The sequence below is a fragment of the Myotis davidii genome, unplaced genomic scaffold (assembly GCF_000327345.1).
Source record: "Myotis davidii unplaced genomic scaffold, ASM32734v1 scaffold73, whole genome shotgun sequence".
Classification (NCBI taxonomy): Eukaryota; Metazoa; Chordata; class Mammalia; order Chiroptera; family Vespertilionidae; genus Myotis; species Myotis davidii.
This window is the reverse complement of record NW_006286675.1, coordinates 2679973-2697599: the sequence shown is the minus strand read 5'-3', so window position 1 is coordinate 2697599 and position 17627 is coordinate 2679973. Positions and strand designations below refer to the sequence as shown.

The following is a 17627-nucleotide window of genomic DNA, read 5'->3' as shown; positions in this document are numbered from 1 at the left end:
CGGGGCATCTGCAGGTACTGGAGGGGAGGGCAGCGGGGGCGTCCCGCCTTCAACCCTGGGCGCCTAGGAGGGGCAGCCGGACCCTGCAGCCGCTGGATGCCCTCCCCCAAGGAGGAGAGGGGGTGTCGAGGCTGGCTGGATTCCGGATAGGCAGGGCTGGGTGGGCCTTTTCCCCACTACCTCTGCCCTAGGACCAGCAGGTGCCAGGAGGGCCGGTGGAGAACTGAATGGATAATAGAGGAAGGTGGGGCGGAGTGTGTGTGTGTACAAGCAGCTGGGCCTGAATGTGGAAGGACTGGGCATTTGGAGGTAGAGATGTGAGGGGCTGTGTTGGGGTGTGCTCATGTCTTAGCACAGGCATGTGGATCATATGCAGAGTTGCAGTGTGTTGGTGTGTGTCCTTACGGGTGGGGATGTCTGGTAATCAGTGTTTCTGTTGCAGATATGTGTCCAGATGTTGTGCATGCTGGTATCTCAAAAGGTAGTAAAAGTGGAGGGTGGGGTATATGATTGTGTGCTGAGGACGTTTGAAGGTAAGTGTGTAAGTTGTTGGGGTTCGTTTCTAGTATTGGAGCTTAGAGTGTATTGGAACTGGAGAGTGAAGGATATGAATGAATCTGGGATGTCGGGTATACAGGTGATGGGTGAGTGTGTTGTTTTTTTGGGTATCATCTGGTCTAGGTACATACAGATGTGTGTCAAGGTGTGAGAGGGACCTGTGGGAGGGATATTCAGGCGTGAGGATGTCTGGGGGATCATGTGTTTGGATATATGTGCTGATGTCTGGGTGTGCATATATTATCAGGTGTCAGGGTATCTGGGTATGGAGTGTGCTGGATCTGTGGGCAGGTGTTTGGGTTTAGAGATGTGGGTGGGGCTTGGTGTGGTATGTCTGGGTACAAGGACATGTTTGAAACGGTGAGGGTTGTATGTGCCAGCCTCCAGGTGGGTTTTAAAACTTTGCCTCAAATAAATAAATAAATAAATAATAAAACTCTGCCTCTAAGAGCAGCGGCTCTCAACCTGTGGGTTGCGACCCCTTTGGGGGTCGAATAACCCTTTCACAGGGGTCGCCTAAGACCATCGGAAAACACATATATAATTACATATTGTTTTTGTGATTAATTACTATGCTTTAATTATGTTCAATTTGTAACATTGAAAATACATCCTGCATATCAGATATTTACATTACGATTCATAACAGTAGCAACATTACAGTTCTGAAGTAGCAACGAAAATAATTTTATGGTTGGGGGTACCACAACATGAGGAACTGTATTAAAGGGCCGCAGCATTAGGAAGGTTGAGAACCACTGCTCTAGAGCTTACTATCAAGTCTCACTTTCTGAAGGTGTGGCTGGCCAGGCCCCCTGGGAAGGAGGTCCTGTCAGAGGAGTGGGACCTCACACCAGAGGCTGTGGTCAGGGCGCCTTCCCCACACTCTCCTGCAGAGAGGAGGAAAGTGCCTTCCCTGAGGGTCCAGCGTGCTGGACCGTTTCAGCTTCTTCCTTTGTGGGCCTGGGATAGGACTGGGAGGTTATGGTCGCTGAATGGGCCCAGTCTGGCTGCATATTGGAAGGACCAGCTGAGGTCAGGCCTTCCAACCCAAGAAGAACCCCTCTAGGCCTTTGCTCTCAGCAAACTTAGTTGGGCCCCAGCAGGGGTTCATTTGGGAAACTGGACCTCTGTCCCCACATTCGCCATCTGATAAATGGAGAAATAACTCCCATCCTCTCCTGCAGACAGGATCTCAGCAGAATAAGGTATAGGCTGGATCACGGTCAGGTGAAGTGAGGAGGGGACAGGCTGGGTGAGACCATTTCTCGAGCTGCTAAGACCCAGATAGGGAGTCAGGTGGGAAGGGGGAAATAGGAATCCTGGCAAGTTCCAGCTGTGGCTGCTGTTGCCATGGTAACTATGCAGAAGGAGCTATTTAAAACTGTGGCTGAGATATTGCTGAAAGCCCTGGCTGCTGGAAGCCTGATTTCCGAGAGGCTGAGTGTGGAGAAGGAGGAGGGAGAGGAGACACCCCAGCAATTCCAAGGGTGGGGCTGGGACATTGCTGGTTCTGGGGATAGAGGGTTCCTCCCGGGTTTTGTGCCTCTACAAGCTGTTCTGAGGCCTCTGCTGTCCTTTGGGAGGCCGGGGTCTCGTGGGGTGTTTGGATTTGGAGAGGGAGGAACTGGGAGATGAGCTGAATAAATGAATGAATGAGTGAATGACTTTGTTGAATAAAGAATTTTGCTACCACCATGAAGGATTTTCCTCTAGGCATAAGGGTTTTCTAAATGAATAAATGACTGGTAAATGAATGTTTGTTAAATGATTTTGTCATATAAATGAATCAAAGAATGAATAGATGCAGCCTGAATGACAGAATGGGGTTCCCAGTACATAGAAGTCTGGGCCTTATTGAGTCTTTTCCATCCATCCCCCTTTCTAGGAGCCCTGGCTGTGGCCGGGGGGCAGTGGGCCATGCCGGGGGCAGTGGAAGGCCCCAACTGGAAGCAGGCGGAGAACATTAGGGACATTTACGACTTCCGTGATGTTCTGGGAACGTGAGTCTCACGGCAGGAGAGAATGGGGGCTGTCCCTGAGCTGAAGGGTGGGGTTGGGAAGGTCTTCACTTTTGGCCTGGTTGGCTGGGAAGGCTGAGTCCAGGGTGGTGCTTCCTCTGGTCAGTTGATCACTACTTCCTGTTTCCTACAGCCCAGCCCTATAGCAGCCTTGCCATGGCTGATACTGGCTTTTCATTTCTGGCCAGCAGTGGATAGAACAGGAGCTTCTCTTCCCATAGCTCTGGGTTCCCATGGAGAGAAGGAAGTAGGGGAGAATGAAGGAGCCAGTTTATTCAACTTGCTGCCAAGGGCTGGGAGTTCTGGCCTATGTCTGGCAACTACAGATGGGCATGGCTCTGTTCTTCGTGCCGGGAGTCCAGAAATAACTCAAACCTAGTCTCTGCCCTCAAGTTGTTCTCAAACATGTGAGGGAGACAGACACATGGAAAATCCCAACAGGGTGCATACTGGGCTCCAATTAAAGAAGAGAATGAGACTCTGTAGAGCCCAGAGAGAACAGTGGCTTCTGCCTGGGGAAATACTTTCTGGAGAAGAGGGCATTAGAGCTGGGTATTGAAAGATGGGTAGGAGTGTACTTGTCCGAGAAAGAGAAAGACATTCCAAGCAGAAGGGATAGCATAAGCAAAGGCTCAGAGGCATGTTTTGTGTGGAAAGGAGTAGAGTCAGGTGGAGCTTATCATCAGAGACTGGGGAAGAGTGGAAAAGGCTGGAGAAGAGAAGGGAACAGGTCATACATGGCTTTGAAAGCCAAGCTATGGAGGCTGGACTTTATCCCACAGGCCACAGGAAGACATTTAAGACTTTTTGACAAGTTTGCAATTCAAGATGGTCACTCTGACCACAGTATGGAGAGTTAGTTGGAGAGGAACAGGGCTGGAAACCAGCAATGAGACTATCACAGTCACTAGTTACCTGATGATTGAGATTTCACCATGGGAGATGCTTTTATTTGACTTATGACCTATTATTCAAAACGTTGTAGAAAAAATACTCTAGTAAACCCTCCTTAATCAGTGAACTCCAGTGCAACTGAGTTTGTTTCTTTCTAGGAGCCTGTTGTAAAGTATTGCTTCTCAAACTTCAGTGAACATACAAATCACTAAGCATCATATTAAAATGCAGATTCTGATTTAGTAGGTCTGGGTTGGGAGCAGAGATTCTGCATTTATAAACAGTTTCCAGGTAATGCAGATGGTATTTTAAGGTTCTAAAGGGTGTTAAATTAGCCATGACTCACATTGGCTTTAGCAGAAAAAGGAATCAATCATGCACATAATAAAAAAGCCCAGGCTCACATTATGTTATCAGGAAATTGTCTTGGACTATTTCTCAGCTCTGATTTCCTTTGTGCTGGCTTCATTCTCAAGCAGGTTGAGAAGATGACTACCATTATTCCCAGGCTTATATTCTACCAGCTTAGCAGGAAAGAGTACCACATTCTCAAAGTGCCAATAACCTGGCTTGCATCACATCAATTACCGTGGCCAGGGCTACTCCGATTGGCACTAGAGGACAGATGAGTGATGAGGGAGTCTCATCCCACCTCCTTGGTCCAGAGGTGGTCACAAAACTCACAGAAAATGGAGGAAAGACTGGAGGTAAACTGGGGTTCCGGGTTCCTGTCTCATGAATACCTTTCCCTGCAGTGGGGCCTTCTCAGAGGTAATCCTGGCAGAAGACAAAAGGACTCAGAAGCTGGTGGCCATCAAATGCATCGCCAAGAAGGCTCTGGAGGGCAAGGAGGGCAGCATGGAAAATGAGATTGCTGTGCTGCACAAGTGCGTGAGCCATAGCCTGTCCCTGCCCAGATTGACCCTTTCCATCTCCATCTGACCCCTGCTTTGGGGAAAGCATTAAACCTCTCTGAGCCTCAAATTACTCATTTATAAAATGGGGTAATGATCTCCACTTGTCAAGTTTGTGGACAGCCTAAGTGGTCCTTTATTTCAAGTGCCTGGCACAATAGCTAACATGACAGATGAGATTGAGATGTCCTTGCTTATTTACAGAGGTTTAATCTGTTCAATCAGATCTAAAGGTCAACTCTATGCAGGGCTTGAACCCACTTATCTCAACTGGTGTTATCGCTAGACCTACCCCAAGTTCTCCAACATAAAAAGCCATTATTCAATAAGGTCAAATATGCCTGTGTGCTGACCTTCTGACTAAATCAACAACACCTGGTCTATGAATTGCTCATGCTGATATGAAACTTGCTGCCTCACTAAAAGACTTAAAAGAATCTTCACTTCCAGTTTCTTCCCTGAGCTTTCCAACCACCCTGTGCAGGGACAAAATGATCATTTCTACTATTGGTGGTAGGGGTGAGGGAACAGGCCCAGAGAAGGCAAAGGACTTGTCCAAGGTCACACAGAAAGTCTTCCATCAAGCTCAATCACCATCACTGGTATATTTTTTAAAGCATTTACTATGTGCCAGGCATTATACCAAGCATCTTATTTATATTACCTGCATTATCTCATGTGATCCTCACCCTGTCTTTGAAGGAAGTACTATCATTGGCTTCATATTATAGACTAGAGGCCTGGTGCATGAATTCGTGCACAGGTGGGGTCCCTTGGCCTGGCCAGCGATCGGGGCCAAACAGGGCCTTCTCATCCAGTCCCGATCAGGGCCAGCTGGCCAGGGGGAGGGACTGCGGGAGGTTGGCCAGGGGGGTGGGAAGTTCAGTTGTAATGGTCGCTTAGGCTTTTATATCTATAACTAGAGGCCTGGTGCATGAAATTTGTGCACGGGTGGGGTCCCTAGGATCAGGGGCTGGACGGGGTTGGGAGAGGAGGCAACAGTTGCCAGGCCAGGTGCGGAAGGAATGGATGCTGGACACCGACACCACCGCTGGTGCCCTGCCACCACACAGTTCCCCCGCCTCCCCCCCTCCTCCTTCCCTCACCGCCACACCACCACCAGGGCCTGCTGGCTGTGAAGAGGGACAGGGGGAGGGACCATGGGAGGTTGGCTGTCTGCTGCCGCCACTCACCCCCAGTTCCTCGTCCCAGCCTGGGGCCTGACCAGGGGGAGGGACCGCAGGAAGTTGGCCAGCCAAAGGGGAGGGACCATGGGAGGTTAGCCGGCCAAGGGAGGTGGGCTGTGGGAGTGCACGAACCACCAGGGGGCAGCTCCTGCATTGACCGTCTTCCCCCTGGTGGTCAGTGTGCATCATAGCGACCAGTCGTTCCAGTCATTTGGTCATAAGGGTTGCTTAGGCTTCTATATATATAGATAATAAAAGTGTAATATACAAATCGACCGAACAGCGAACGACCACCCAGATGACCTTCCAGACGAAGCCGGGGCTGTGAGGGCTGAGGCAGCCAGGAATGCAAAGGTCTACTCTTGCACGAATTTCATGCATCTAGTATATAGATAAGAAACTGAAGCTCAGAGAGGTTACACTCAATTCAGTGAATGTTCCTGAGCACTTAATCTGCACCAGGTGCAGGAGGTACAGTGGTGAGCAAGATAAAGCCCCTAGTGTCGTGTAAACTGACAGATTTACCAACACAGAAAAATTTTAAAAATCATGTGTTGATCAGCACTGTCAGGTGAAAAGACTTGTCCCCAAATAGCATGTAGTAGAAGCAGGTTTGGACCAGAGTCTGTCCAATGCCAGAGTCTAGTGTTTATCACTATGCTCTCCTGCCTTCTAATACATTATAACCCATTGTGGTAAATCAGCTTTTCCCTTTGGGATCCAGATCCTCGGTTTATCCTACCCAGATTTCAGGCGGTGGTCCTTCAAGGTGAAGGTGGGAAGGGGGCTGAGCTGTCCTCAGCTCTGACCCACCTCATTTCTCTATTCAGGATCAAGCACCCCAACATTGTTGCCCTGGATGACATCTATGAGAGTGGGGGCCACCTCTATCTCATCATGCAGCTGTGAGTGGCCTCGACTCTAACCCTTCATCACACCTCTCTCTGCTGCCCGCTTCCTAGCCTCCCTGCTTCTCCTGCTTTCTTGGCCAAACTGCCCTGTTCCCTGCTGCAGGGTGTCAGGAGGGGAGCTGTTTGACCGCATTGTGGAAAAAGGCTTTTACACAGAGCGGGACGCCAGCCGTCTTATATTCCAAGTGCTGGATGCTGTCAAATACCTGCATGACCTGGGCATTGTACACCGGGACCTCAAGGTGAGGTGTGAGGGTATGATGAGCTGGGGCACCCAGGGGTGGGGGCTCTGCACACTCACTGTGAAACCTTGGGTAACTCTCACCCCTTTTCTGAACCTTGGCTTCCCATCTGCAAAATGGACCTTTTAAGCCCTAAACTGCCTCCTCCCATTCCAGTTCAGACACTCAAATGGACAGAAAGGTGAACTCTACTGTCATTTTATCCAAATAATGGCTTGTGTCTTTTTCTTATAATAAAATTCCCACTTGCTCTTTGTAGAAAACTTGGATGGGAGAGCAAAACATAATGAAAAAAAATCTAGAAACCCCCGAAATCCTAATTCTCAGAGATTATGATGAGGTTCACATTGGGTAGTACGTCTCATTCCAGTCTAGAAGGCCAGATCTAGTTTGAATCCTGGCCCTGTTACTCCCTCACTGTAGGTTCTCAGGAAAGTCACTTTTCCTCTCAAGGCATCGGTTTCCTCATCTGTAAGGTGGGATTATTCAGACTGGCCTGATAGCGATGTGGTAAGGATGCAATGAAATCAAGCATTAGCACAAGATCTGGCCAACAGTAGGTGCTCAAATATTATTTCTTTAGGGCTTCACAGTAAATACCTGAGGTTTACAGGAAAATTCCCTCCCACATCTTCATGGTCCTTGTCCCTTCTAGAACGTTTAACCTCCTTGAGTTTCTTGTGCCTCCAACTAAGATGGCAGCTGTGAAGCCATAGAGGTTTTTGGGGGTCCATTGTTTCGCAGGGGGTGCTTGGCCATCTCTGACTGCCCCTTCCCTTCCCTCCTGTCCTCTAAGCCAGAGAATCTGCTGTACTACAACCTGGATGAAGACTCCAAGATTATGATCTCTGACTTTGGCCTCTCCAAGATGGAGGACCCTGGCAGTGTACTCTCCACGGCCTGCGGGACTCCGGGATACGTGGGTGCGGAGGGCCCTGGGCTGGGACCATGGGCAGGGGAGGAACCAGGAGCTGCAGGGCAGAGATTTGTCACCATGTCCTCTTCCCTCCATAGCCCCTGAAGTCCTGGCCCAGAAACCCTACAGCAAGGCAGTGGATTGCTGGTCCATTGGAGTCATTGCCTATATCCTGTGAGTGGGGTCTTGGCCATTGGGGTGTATGGCTCCAGAGTTCTCTTCTCCCCTACTGCTCTCTTCCTCTCTGCAATTTCTCCCTTCCTGCCCTCCACATTTTTGTCTACCAATTAATGACTAATATTATTTCATTTAATAGATACTATGTTTCAGACATTGCACCAAGCACTGGGTGTTTAGCAAAGAACAAAACAGGCAAAGTGCCTGCCCTCAGGGAGCAGACACTCTAGTAGGGCAGAGAGACAAGTAAATAAACAGTGAACAACAAGTTGATAAATCCATAAAATGTCAGGTGGTAAAAAGTGCTATGAAGAAAAATGAAGCAGGGTAGGGAGAGGGCAATGGATGCCATTTTAGATGAAAAGGTCAGGGAAGGCCTCTCTAAGGTGACATTTGAGTGGCATCCTAAATGATGTGAGTGAGCCAGACACGAATATCAAGTGTAAAGGCCCTGAGGAAGGAAAGATGGTGGCATGTTAAGGAATAGAAAGTAAAACTGGACAGGGGTGAACAAGGCAGAGAGAGGTAGATTCCCTCAGCCCCCTTTGTAAAAGGGGGAACTCCTTCCTGTGGGTCTTGCCTAACCCCTGGGACTGCCCCGAAGCTCCATCCAGGAGCCAGTGGGTACACTGAAAATGGAAAATGAGGATGAGTTTCTCCCTGCCCAGGCTCTGCGGTTACCCCCCCTTCTATGACGAGAATGATGCCAAACTCTTTGAACAGATTTTGAAGGCCGAGTACGAGTTTGACTCTCCTTACTGGGACGACATCTCTGACTCTGGTATTTGGGGCTTTGCCTTCTTCTCCTGGGCCCTGCCTCTGGTGCCTTCCTCATCTGCTTTGGGGTCTCCTCACTGCCTTCCTTAAGTCAGATGGGCCCCAGACTAAGAGCTGTCTTTGAGACAATCTCCCCAGGCTCTTCCCTCTGCCTGGCCGTGATCTGAGAAACCTATAGGCATTCATTCATTCAGTCTTCAAACATAGTATTTTTGAAAATAATCCCCTTCCCTCTCCCCCACTGACATCCTAATGCCTACACCACCACATAAATGTTTTCATCTGCCCTTTTGTGCCTCCTAGTAGGAGGCAAACCTGTGAAACCATTATCAATCATTTACACATCAGTGTGAATACACTGAGTAGAATCTTCTAAGAACAAGTTTTTCTTAAGGGAAAAAGGAGAGCTGGAATCCTGGGTGTGTGGAGGGCTTAGAGCAGGGGTCCTCAAACTACAGCCTGCGGGCCACATGCAAATACAAATATTGTATTTGTTCTCATTTTGGTTTTTTACTTCAAAATAAGGTATGTGCAGTATGCATAGGAATTTGTTCATAGTTTTTTTTTAAAACTATAGTCTGGCCCTCCAACGGTCTGAGGGACAGTGAACTGGCTCTCTGAGGGACAGTGAACTGGCTCCCTGTTTAAAAAGTTTGAGGACCCCTGGCTTAGAGAAAAAGAACAGGTGGGGTGAGATGGTGCATGAACAAATCTGGCAGCTCATCTTGCTTGGATGCCAGACCTGAGGGGGTGGGCTCTGTTTTGGTGGTGTCCCCAGGCACTACCATGCTCTTTCTGTCTTTACTTTTGTCTTGGGGGTTCAGCCAAAGATTTCATCAGGCACCTGATGGAGAAGGATCCAGAGAAGAGGTTCACCTGTGAGCAGGCCTTGCAGCACCCATGGTGAGAGCTTCCATGAGCTGTGAACTGGGGTAGGGCCTGGGGCCCCCAGGCCTTCCTCTGCTTTCACAGATAATCCTCCACATACCCTTACCCTAGGATTGCAGGTGATACGGCTCTAGATAAGAATATTCACCAGTCAGTGAGTGAGCAGATCAAGAAGAACTTTGCCAAGAGCAAGTGGAAGGTGAGCCCACATTCCTAGTCCTGGGTCCCAGCCTCCCCAGAATTCCTCCCCACCCGCAACCATGCCTCAGCTTGCACAACACCTAGCACCACGTCGGGTACACAGTAACTGCACAAGGATGCTTACCAAAGAACCTTTCATTCATTCAATGTTCCCCGACACCTACTCTATTCCGGTGAAGGTCCCTGACCTCCAAGTCTAGAGGGAGAACAGTAAATAATTCTTAAGGAGACATCTAATCCAACCTACAGGGTCCTGGAAGGGCATAAAGGTGGCGATGGCCTTATAGACCTACAGCTGGGTAGGAATTGGCTAGGCATAGTAGAATAATGTCTAAGGCAGAGGGAACCAATGTACAAAGGGCCAAGAACAAGCGAAAGTGCAGACATTCAAGGAAGTGCCAGTGCTAAGCGTGGCTGTACTGGAAGGGCTTTGGGGGCAGTGAGGGCTTCTGGGATGTGGGGCCCAGGCTGGAGATGCAGGCCCAGGCTGCTTAGGGTCTCAAATGCCACAGTGGAACACTGACTTGATCCTACATTTGCCCTTTAGAAAGGGCTCTCAGGATGCAGAGAGAGGAACAGAGTGAAGGCTTGGAGACCCCTTAGGAGGATGTGGCAGAGAGGCAGGCCGGAGACAGTGAGGGCTGGACCAGAGCAGAGGCAACAGGAACAGGGAACAGTGGTTGGTCCAGGAGTCAATTAGGAGGTGGGATTGACAAGAAGTGATGGTAGAATGAATATTGATGTGAGAGATGTCAAGGGCTGGCCTGATACTTGTCTTAGGGGATTACTTTGGTTTTGGACACAGTGAATTTGAGGGTTTTATGGAGACATCTCAGGGGATATGTTAAGTAATGATATATACACACCGGGGAAAGTTACTTAACCGCTCTGTGCCTCAGTTTCTCCTTTGACAATGATGACACTAATAGTGCTCACCTCGAAGATTTCCATGAAGATTAAATGAATTATTATGTAAAGTGTTTAGAACGATGCCTGAAATATGCTATATTGTGTTTGCTATTATGTGAATGAATTATATATAAAAGTTACATATCTGTTTATATACTTTTTATATATGTGTGTATGTGTGTGTAAATACGTAATATGGCTGAATATAATTTAATAAAGGCTTGCAGATATTTCAGGTGGTTTTAGGGATTCAATCAATAACACCTGAAAATAACAGAACCACTGCAAGAATCCCACCACCAGACCCTGCCCCATGATCTCCCACTCTCTCAAAAGTCCCTTCTCCCCCCTCTTCCCACAGCAAGCCTTCAATGCCACGGCTGTGGTGCGGCACATGAGGAAGCTACAGCTGGGCACCAGCCAGGAGGGGCAGGGACCGACGGCGAGCCACGGGGAGCTGCTGACACCAGCAGCTGGGGGTGAGGACCAGGACTCTGTGGAAGGGTATGGGTGGTCCATGAAGAGGCACCCAGGCTGGAGTGGAGGGTCTGCTTCTACAGCCAAGTCTGTTCTCTCCCCATGTAGGGCCAGTGGCTGGCTGCTGTTGTCGAGACTGCTGTGTGGAGCCAGGCCCGGAAATGTCCCCCAGGCTGTCCCCCCAGCTCTAGGTCCCTGGATCCAGGGTCAGGATCCCCTGTGTGTGAGAGATTGGGGGCAGACTGCTCCCCTTCTCTCCTTCAACTGGGGTTACCCTGTTCCACCCAACCCCACCCCACCCCTTTTCCTACCACTCCCCCACTGCATTTTCCATACAAATGTTTCTATTTTATTGTTCCTTCTTGTAATAAAGGGAAGAGGATAAAACCAAAGGTAGCTTTGTCTCCCCAGATAACGCCCCCACCCCACACTGTTATGCAAACTGCTTGGTTTGAGGGTATCTGGTCCCTGAGGTAGTTGCATGGAGCCCCCTTCCCCACATGAGTCTGGATGGAGGAGAGTATGGGGAATGGAGGGAAAAGGTATTGGGAGAATCCCTTTGTCCTGTGCCCCCCACCTAGACTTCGGGCCCTGTGGATCTCTTTCTACGCTTTGCTGGAGGCTCTTGGTCGGGCTGGCGTAGGTCAGCACTGAACAGCACCTGGGGACAGGGGGAGAGTCTATGTGGGACAGGGTACACTGGGTTTAGGGCTGGTAGGCTGGTGGTAGTGTGGGGAGAAAGGGAATTACTGGGGAGCAGGCCCAGGGCAACACAAATCCACTAGAGTCAGGGCTGGGGATGGAGGGTAGAGAATCCTTTAGGGTCACCTAGGGCAGAGACAGTAGAAGAGTCCGCGGGTCAGGGCTTGGGGAGAAGTCCTATGGGGTCTAGGCTGGAGGAGAGGAAGCCTAGGTATACTCACTGCTTGGGCCCAGCCAGCATAAGGTCCCCACAAGCTCCGGAAAAAGTTTCCTAAATCAGAGATAATGAGGCAAAACAAATTGGCCCCTTCCACTCCCCATCCACAGTGGTGGGGTATTAGGGAGAGGTGAGAAGTTTTTACCACCTCAGCCTACTGCCAGCCCTGGCATCTCCCTCTCTCCTTACCTAGTTCCTTGTTGGCCTGGGGGCTTGGACCCTTGCCTTGGGTTGTTGTGGGGTGCCAATTGTAGTCACGTTGGGCAATCTGCCACACGTGGACATCCACGGGCACGGCCTGGGGCTTGTCTAGGGCCATCAAGCAGATGCAGTCGGCCACCTTTGAGGGAAAAAGAGGAGGAATGGCAGGATTCAGGCAGCATCCTGCTTCTATCCCAAAGCCAGCTATCCTTCCTCCTCCACTCTGAGGTTATTATTCTATAGTCTCAATCATTATATACTGGGATACTGTATTTAAATAATTTTAAATACAGATGTGATGAGAGTGCTACTGCATGAATATCAACATAGGCCAAGTTCTCATAACCTGAAAAGAAGCTGGTACTATATTCATTTTGCAGATAACTGAGGTTCTGAAAGGTAAAGTGACTTGGCTCAAGTTACAGGGCTAGGAAGAAGCAAAACAAGGACTTAATGTTAGAGTGAAGTTCAGAGTCCATTAAAAAAAAGTTCTTTAAACAAAACTGCAGAGAAGTTTACAGAAGAACACAATAAATGTCGGATTCACAATCCTCTTGTTGGAATTAAAGAAAAAATTTTATAAGTACATATAATTCACAAGAAGAATAAAAGTAGAAATACCTTCCTATGTGTCTTCCCAAAGGTAACCACTATTAAGTTCCCTGTGATTCCTTCAGGAAATTTCTGTGTATATATATATAGCAGTGTATACGTGCACCTGAACAAATGGCCTTTCTACAAATGCATTCAGAGGGTAATGTCCTTCATACCCTTTTTGCATTTTCTCTAATAAAGTATCTGCTTGTATCATTTCTCCTTCCTGCTCTGCCTCCAGAAGCTGAGCCTGCACCCAGCTCTCAGGCCTGCCTTGTCTCCTGCTCTGTTACTCTCTACATGAGTGGTCTGAGGGTAGCTCCGACCTGCTTTGAGGCCTCACCTTGGTGCCCACTCCAGGCAGGGTGCAGAGGGCCTTGTGGGCCTCTTCGTAGGGGGCCTTGCGCAGCTGCTGCAGCCAGGGCAACCCCCCCTGTTCTTCAAGGATGGCTCGGGCACTGGCATTCACATAGCGGGCACGGTACCCAAGGCCCAGCTTCCTGAGCTTAGCCTCCACCTCTGGCCCTGTAGGAGGGTGGGGAAAGGAGCAGGGTCAGGCATCCTCAAATCTTTTTATGTCCTCAGGCTAGTGTGAGCCCTCCACCCCACAGGAATGCTTTCCTAAGCACCCCTCTCCCATCTCACCACCCTCTGGGAGACCCTGGGATACTTGCATGTGCAAAGGACAGGGTTAAGGTCTGGGTTCTACCCCTGTACAAATGTTTTCTGAACACCTATTATGTGTTGGACACTGGAGCAGGGACTCAGGAGGGCTTGCTGCCCTGGAGGAACTCCCCAACTGAATTTCTTAACCTTTCCAAAGGGCTGTTCACACCCATGATCTAAAATATAGTCATAATAATAGCAAGAGCTTCTATGATCAAGTGCTGGTTATCAAATATGGACAAAGTGCTTTGGATACATTATCACACTCATTTTTCTCAAGGACCCTGATAATAGTGCTATATTTTTTCCTATTTAAAAAAATATATTTTTATTGATTTCAGAGAGGAAGGGAGAGGGAGAGAGAGATAGAAACATCAATGATAAGAGAGAATCATTGATCGGCTGCCTCCTGCATGATCCCTACTGGGGATCAAGCACACAACCTGAGCATGTGCCCTGACCAGGAATCGAAACCTGACCTCCTGATTCATAGGTCAACACCCAACCACTGAGCAACACTAGCTGGGCTGTTTTTCCTATTTCAAAATGATGACTTAGAAAAGGTTAAGTAACTTGAAGAAAGGACACGGTGGAGATGGGATCTGCAGCTGGATCTGAAACACCAACTCATGTGCTCTAAACCCGCTTCATGATTGCTTTATTCCCTCTCACCCTTCTAGATAGGAACTGTTATCCCCATCCTACAAACAAGTTAAGAGAAGCCTGAAGAGGTGAATGAATTTCTTGAGTTCTTATGAATACTAAGCTGGAAGCTAAGGTACAAGACTGGGTTTCTAAGCACCAAAAACATTCTTTTTTTTTTTTTTTTCAGGCAGGCTGTCTCCTTACTATACATTTCCCAAGCACTTCCCCTAACTTGGTCCTCACTTTTGCCAATAGAGATATTTATCTCTGTAAAACTTGCCTCACAGGACTGCTGTAAAGAATGTGTGTTCCTGAATACAAAATTGTTGGATTCACTATACAGATAGCAACTTGAATTTTCTGCGTATTTCCCATAGGCCAAACAATGTACTAGGTGCAGTATGTGTTATTCTTTTACTCAACTCTTGTGACAACTCTGATAAGTTATTATCACATTCCACAGATGAAGAAACAGAGGAGAGGCTAAATAAGTGCCAGGGTTGGGATTCAGACTAAGGCACTCTCTTTCCAGAACATGTGTGTAGAGGTTTCTCTCTATGGAGCACGCCGGTGCCTTTCCTCACCCACATCTGCCAACGTGCATTTTCTTTGCCTCTCTCTTTCTCCGAAGCTCCGAGGGTTCTTCTTTTGCCTCTGTAACTTGTTTCCTGATCCCATTTCTTTTACAGCTCACTTCTACCTCTGTGACTTTCTAAATAAACTTTCTCTTAAAAAAATAAAATAAAAAGCATATGCATTTAACCCCAACCTATTACACACTGCATATGGATGTTTTTCTGATGAGGCATTGAAACCATGGGGCAAAAAACAGAGTAGTGAGGTGCTGACATTTCAGGGACAGATAGGGAGGGTGAGGTATGTCTAGGGCTGATCGGACCAGGCAGGGTGATTCTGGATGAGGACAGTCTTTGGGAAGGCAAGAAGCTTTGAGATGGGAGATGGGGACCAGGGGAGAACTGAACAGACTCTGAAAGCTGTTAGTGAGCATTGGGGCAGGCACCCACCGACTCACCAGCCAGGGCCTGCAGGCTGGGGAAGCCATGGTAGGTGACATCATCAAGCTGGATGAGCCGAGGTCCGAAGGCTTGGCAGAGCCGCTCCACCATGCCAGTGATGCGAGCAATGTTGTTGTTGGAGGAACAGATGAAGGAGAAAAGGCACTCGATGGGATCCTGTTGTAGGAGTCGAACACCTGAAGATCGGAAAGGCAGGGGGTAAGAGAAGCACCTGTTGTCAGGAGTGGCCTCCTCTCACTCTCAGATCCTAGGCATGTAGGCTCCCAGGGGAATGAGGGACAAAGTTGTTAGAGAAAGCAACATCATTCCTCATAGCATCTTGCGAGGTCTGGGTCATCATCCCATTCCACAGACAAGCCACAATGTAAGCACTATGAGGGTGGGGATTTGTGTCCACTTTGTTCACTGCTATATCCCCAGTCACATAGCAGATGCTCTGTAATATTTACAGAATGAATGATGTCCCCTGCCCTAGGTCCCACAGCCAGAATTTGGCTCAATATCCCTGTCACTCCATGATGGTGATCAGCAGGATAATCATAACAGTAATAATAACAACTATGTGTCAGGCACTATTCTAAACACTTTACATGTATTAGCTCATTTAATCCTCATAAAATCCTATGAGGTAGATATATATAATCCTCACTTTACAGATGGTGAAACTGAGTAACCTAACCAAACTACAATGACACCAACCCAAACCCTGTCCCAGGCTCTATACTCACCTTGGAATTTCTGAGCTACTTTTTGGAAGTGGGGGTCCTTGGAACTCCAATGGCGATACAATTGAGCCAGGCTGACATCCAGCTGGAAGTACTGGCGCAGGGCCTTTAGCTCTCCTGGTGTGGGCCTGCCAGCCTGGCCCCTTTTCCCTCGGTACACAGTGCAGTAGAGCTGCTCCTCGGTCTGGGTCAGTGTCCATACCTGGTCTCCCAGCACGCCACTCCAGTGCGCAGGGTTTTGCTCCTTCCACCTGAGACCCCAGGCACAGGGCCCTAGCACTCAGTTTCCCTTCTTGCAACCTTTGGGGCCCTCCCATCCTACAACCTTTCCATACATAAAACTGATTTATCATTTGTAAAGTAAAAGTGCTTTATTTTACATCAATTATATCATTTGATCCTCGCAACACTGCACAGGCTTATTATGTCCAACTATTTCCCCACCCTTACAACAATCACCGGCTATTAAAAAAAAAAAAAAAAAAGGTAACAAGCTCTCCACCCCTGCCTCAATTTCCTCTTTCATACATTGAGGTTTCTTCCATCACACCGAACTTTGCACTTCAGGCTAAGGTCACTCACCGGAAGGATTGTCCAGAAGCTAGAACCAAGTCCAGGCGCAGCTCGGAGCGTGGACAGGGGATGGAGGCCCAGAGGGCCGGGACGGAGGACAGAGTGCGATGCCCCATGCTAACCAGGCAAAAGGGAGCAGGCTAATATTTCTGTATCAGGCTCCGCCCCATAATGGCTCCGCCCACTCAGAACCAGACCTACTCGCTACCAGCAGACCACGCCCACTAAGAGACCACGAACCAAAGGCCTCCCTCACCGAAGGCCTCGTCCAAATCCACGAAATACTCGTCTCTCAATGTTTGTATAAGGTCCGCCCAGTTTCCTTCTACCACTCCTCGAAGGCCCCGCCCCTTACCACCCGCCAAAGTCCCGCCCCCTCCACTCTGTCCCACCTTCTGCCCTAAACCTTCCGCCCCACAGGCCCTAGCGCGCTCACCATTGCACCCCGAAGCGCCCGTAGTTTGGGACGCGCGCGCAAGCGCACTCTTCCGGCCTTTCCTGTGAAGCCTCACCGGAAGTAGGGCTCAAGTCCGTTTTAGAGGTAGCCAATCCGCGGGGAAATACGAGGCACCAATGAGAACGGGCGTGGCGGCGCTGGGCGGGCCTTCCCTAGGCCTCTCAGCGGTTAGCGCGCGCTGGGCTCGCCGCTGGCCCTTTCCTCCGCATTAGGCGGGACAGCGTGTCCCCACCGGCCGGGGCCCTCAGGCCCCCGGTCCTCACTGGCTGATGTCGTCAGGCTTGCCGGCCCGCACAACCAAAACCTATCCCCCGCCATCTTCAGAGAGCCTTTCTCCACCGCGCCTCTCTAGTCTGCTTTTCGCTTACCGATGAGCTCCTTCTTATTAGTCCTCCTCCGATGAGCTCCTCCTCACTGAGAATCGGACCCGGACCCGAACACAACGCCAGCCCACCGAGCCCTGTGGGGAGTCTCCACAGCGCCTGTCTCCTGAGGAAGTGTCTCCGCGCCCGCCGGTCTTAAGCATCCTCACAGACTTCACTCTGAGGCCTGACTCCAGATCGGCCTCCTGTCCCTGCCTCCGCTGCTCTCTCGTCGGGAGGACTTTCCTTCCGTCCTCCCCCATCTCACACTGCCGCGTCCAATGCGGCTTGTGTCGGGGCTTCTCGGGGGCTGGGAAAGGCGACTCAAAGTTCAAGCGCCAGCGTGTGGCCGCGGGGCAGCCTGTCTGCCTAGCCC

At 49.4% G+C, this 17627-nt stretch overlaps 2 protein-coding genes across 6 annotated transcripts; one reads left to right on the top strand and one right to left on the bottom strand.

The window, feature by feature from the left end:
- The first annotated feature begins 6 nt into the window (after positions 1–6).
- CAMK1 (calcium/calmodulin-dependent protein kinase I) lies at positions 7–11462 on the top strand. 2 transcript variants are annotated; one of them, XM_015560356.1, is made up of 13 exons: positions 7–14; positions 443–481; positions 2447–2561; positions 4229–4360; positions 6405–6479; positions 6589–6727; positions 7524–7650; positions 7742–7817; positions 8489–8601; positions 9422–9500; positions 9597–9684; positions 10957–11074; positions 11181–11462. In XM_015560356.1, exons 2-13 carry the CDS (start codon positions 445–447, stop codon positions 11261–11263), a joined length of 1182 nt encoding a protein of 393 aa, XP_015415842.1. In that variant the 5' UTR covers positions 7–14; positions 443–444; the 3' UTR covers positions 11264–11462. The 2 variants fall into 2 exon arrangements, with proteins under 2 accessions (XP_015415842.1, XP_006758304.1); XM_006758241.1 differs by lacking the exon at positions 443–481.
- Positions 11463–11559: 97 nt separating this feature from the next.
- Positions 11560–17258, bottom strand: OGG1 (8-oxoguanine DNA glycosylase). Of its 4 annotated transcripts, none has more exons than XM_006758243.2 (7): positions 16442–16777; positions 15863–16110; positions 15131–15310; positions 13130–13311; positions 12181–12331; positions 11996–12045; positions 11560–11733 (listed from the first exon to the last, which is right to left on the bottom strand). In XM_006758243.2, the coding sequence occupies exons 1-7, from the start codon at positions 16546–16548 to the stop codon at positions 11650–11652; spliced, it is 1002 nt and encodes a 333-aa protein (XP_006758306.1). In that variant the 5' UTR covers positions 16549–16777; the 3' UTR covers positions 11560–11649. The 4 variants fall into 4 exon arrangements, with proteins under 4 accessions (XP_006758306.1, XP_006758305.1, XP_015415843.1 ...); XM_006758242.2 differs by adding an exon at positions 16869–17258 and having other exon boundaries at positions 11651–12045; positions 16442–16549; XM_015560357.1 differs by having other exon boundaries at positions 11651–12045.
- Positions 17259–17627: the final 369 nt, after the last annotated feature.

Excerpts from the sequence above, each read along its gene's own strand:
- CAMK1 (XM_015560356.1), top strand. The coding sequence starts at position 445 with ATGTGTCCAGATGTTGTGCATGCTGGTATCTCAAAAG. Across the intron at positions 9,501-9,596 it reads CAGGCCTTGCAGCACCCATG|GATTGCAGGTGATACGGCTC; the intron begins GTGAGAGCTTCC and ends CCCTTACCCTAG. Across the intron at positions 9,685-10,956 it reads TTGCCAAGAGCAAGTGGAAG|CAAGCCTTCAATGCCACGGC; the intron begins GTGAGCCCACAT and ends CTCTTCCCACAG.
- OGG1 (XM_006758242.2), bottom strand. The coding sequence starts at position 16,548 with ATGGGGCATCGCACTCTGTCCTCCGTCCCGGCCCTCTGGGCCTCCATC. Across the intron at positions 16,111-16,441 it reads GCTTCTGGACAATCCTTCCG|GTGGAAGGAGCAAAACCCTG; the intron begins GTGAGTGACCTT and ends CTGGGGTCTCAG. Across the intron at positions 12,332-13,129 it reads TGCCTGGAGTGGGCACCAAG|GTGGCCGACTGCATCTGCTT; the intron begins GTGAGGCCTCAA and ends TTTCCCTCAAAG.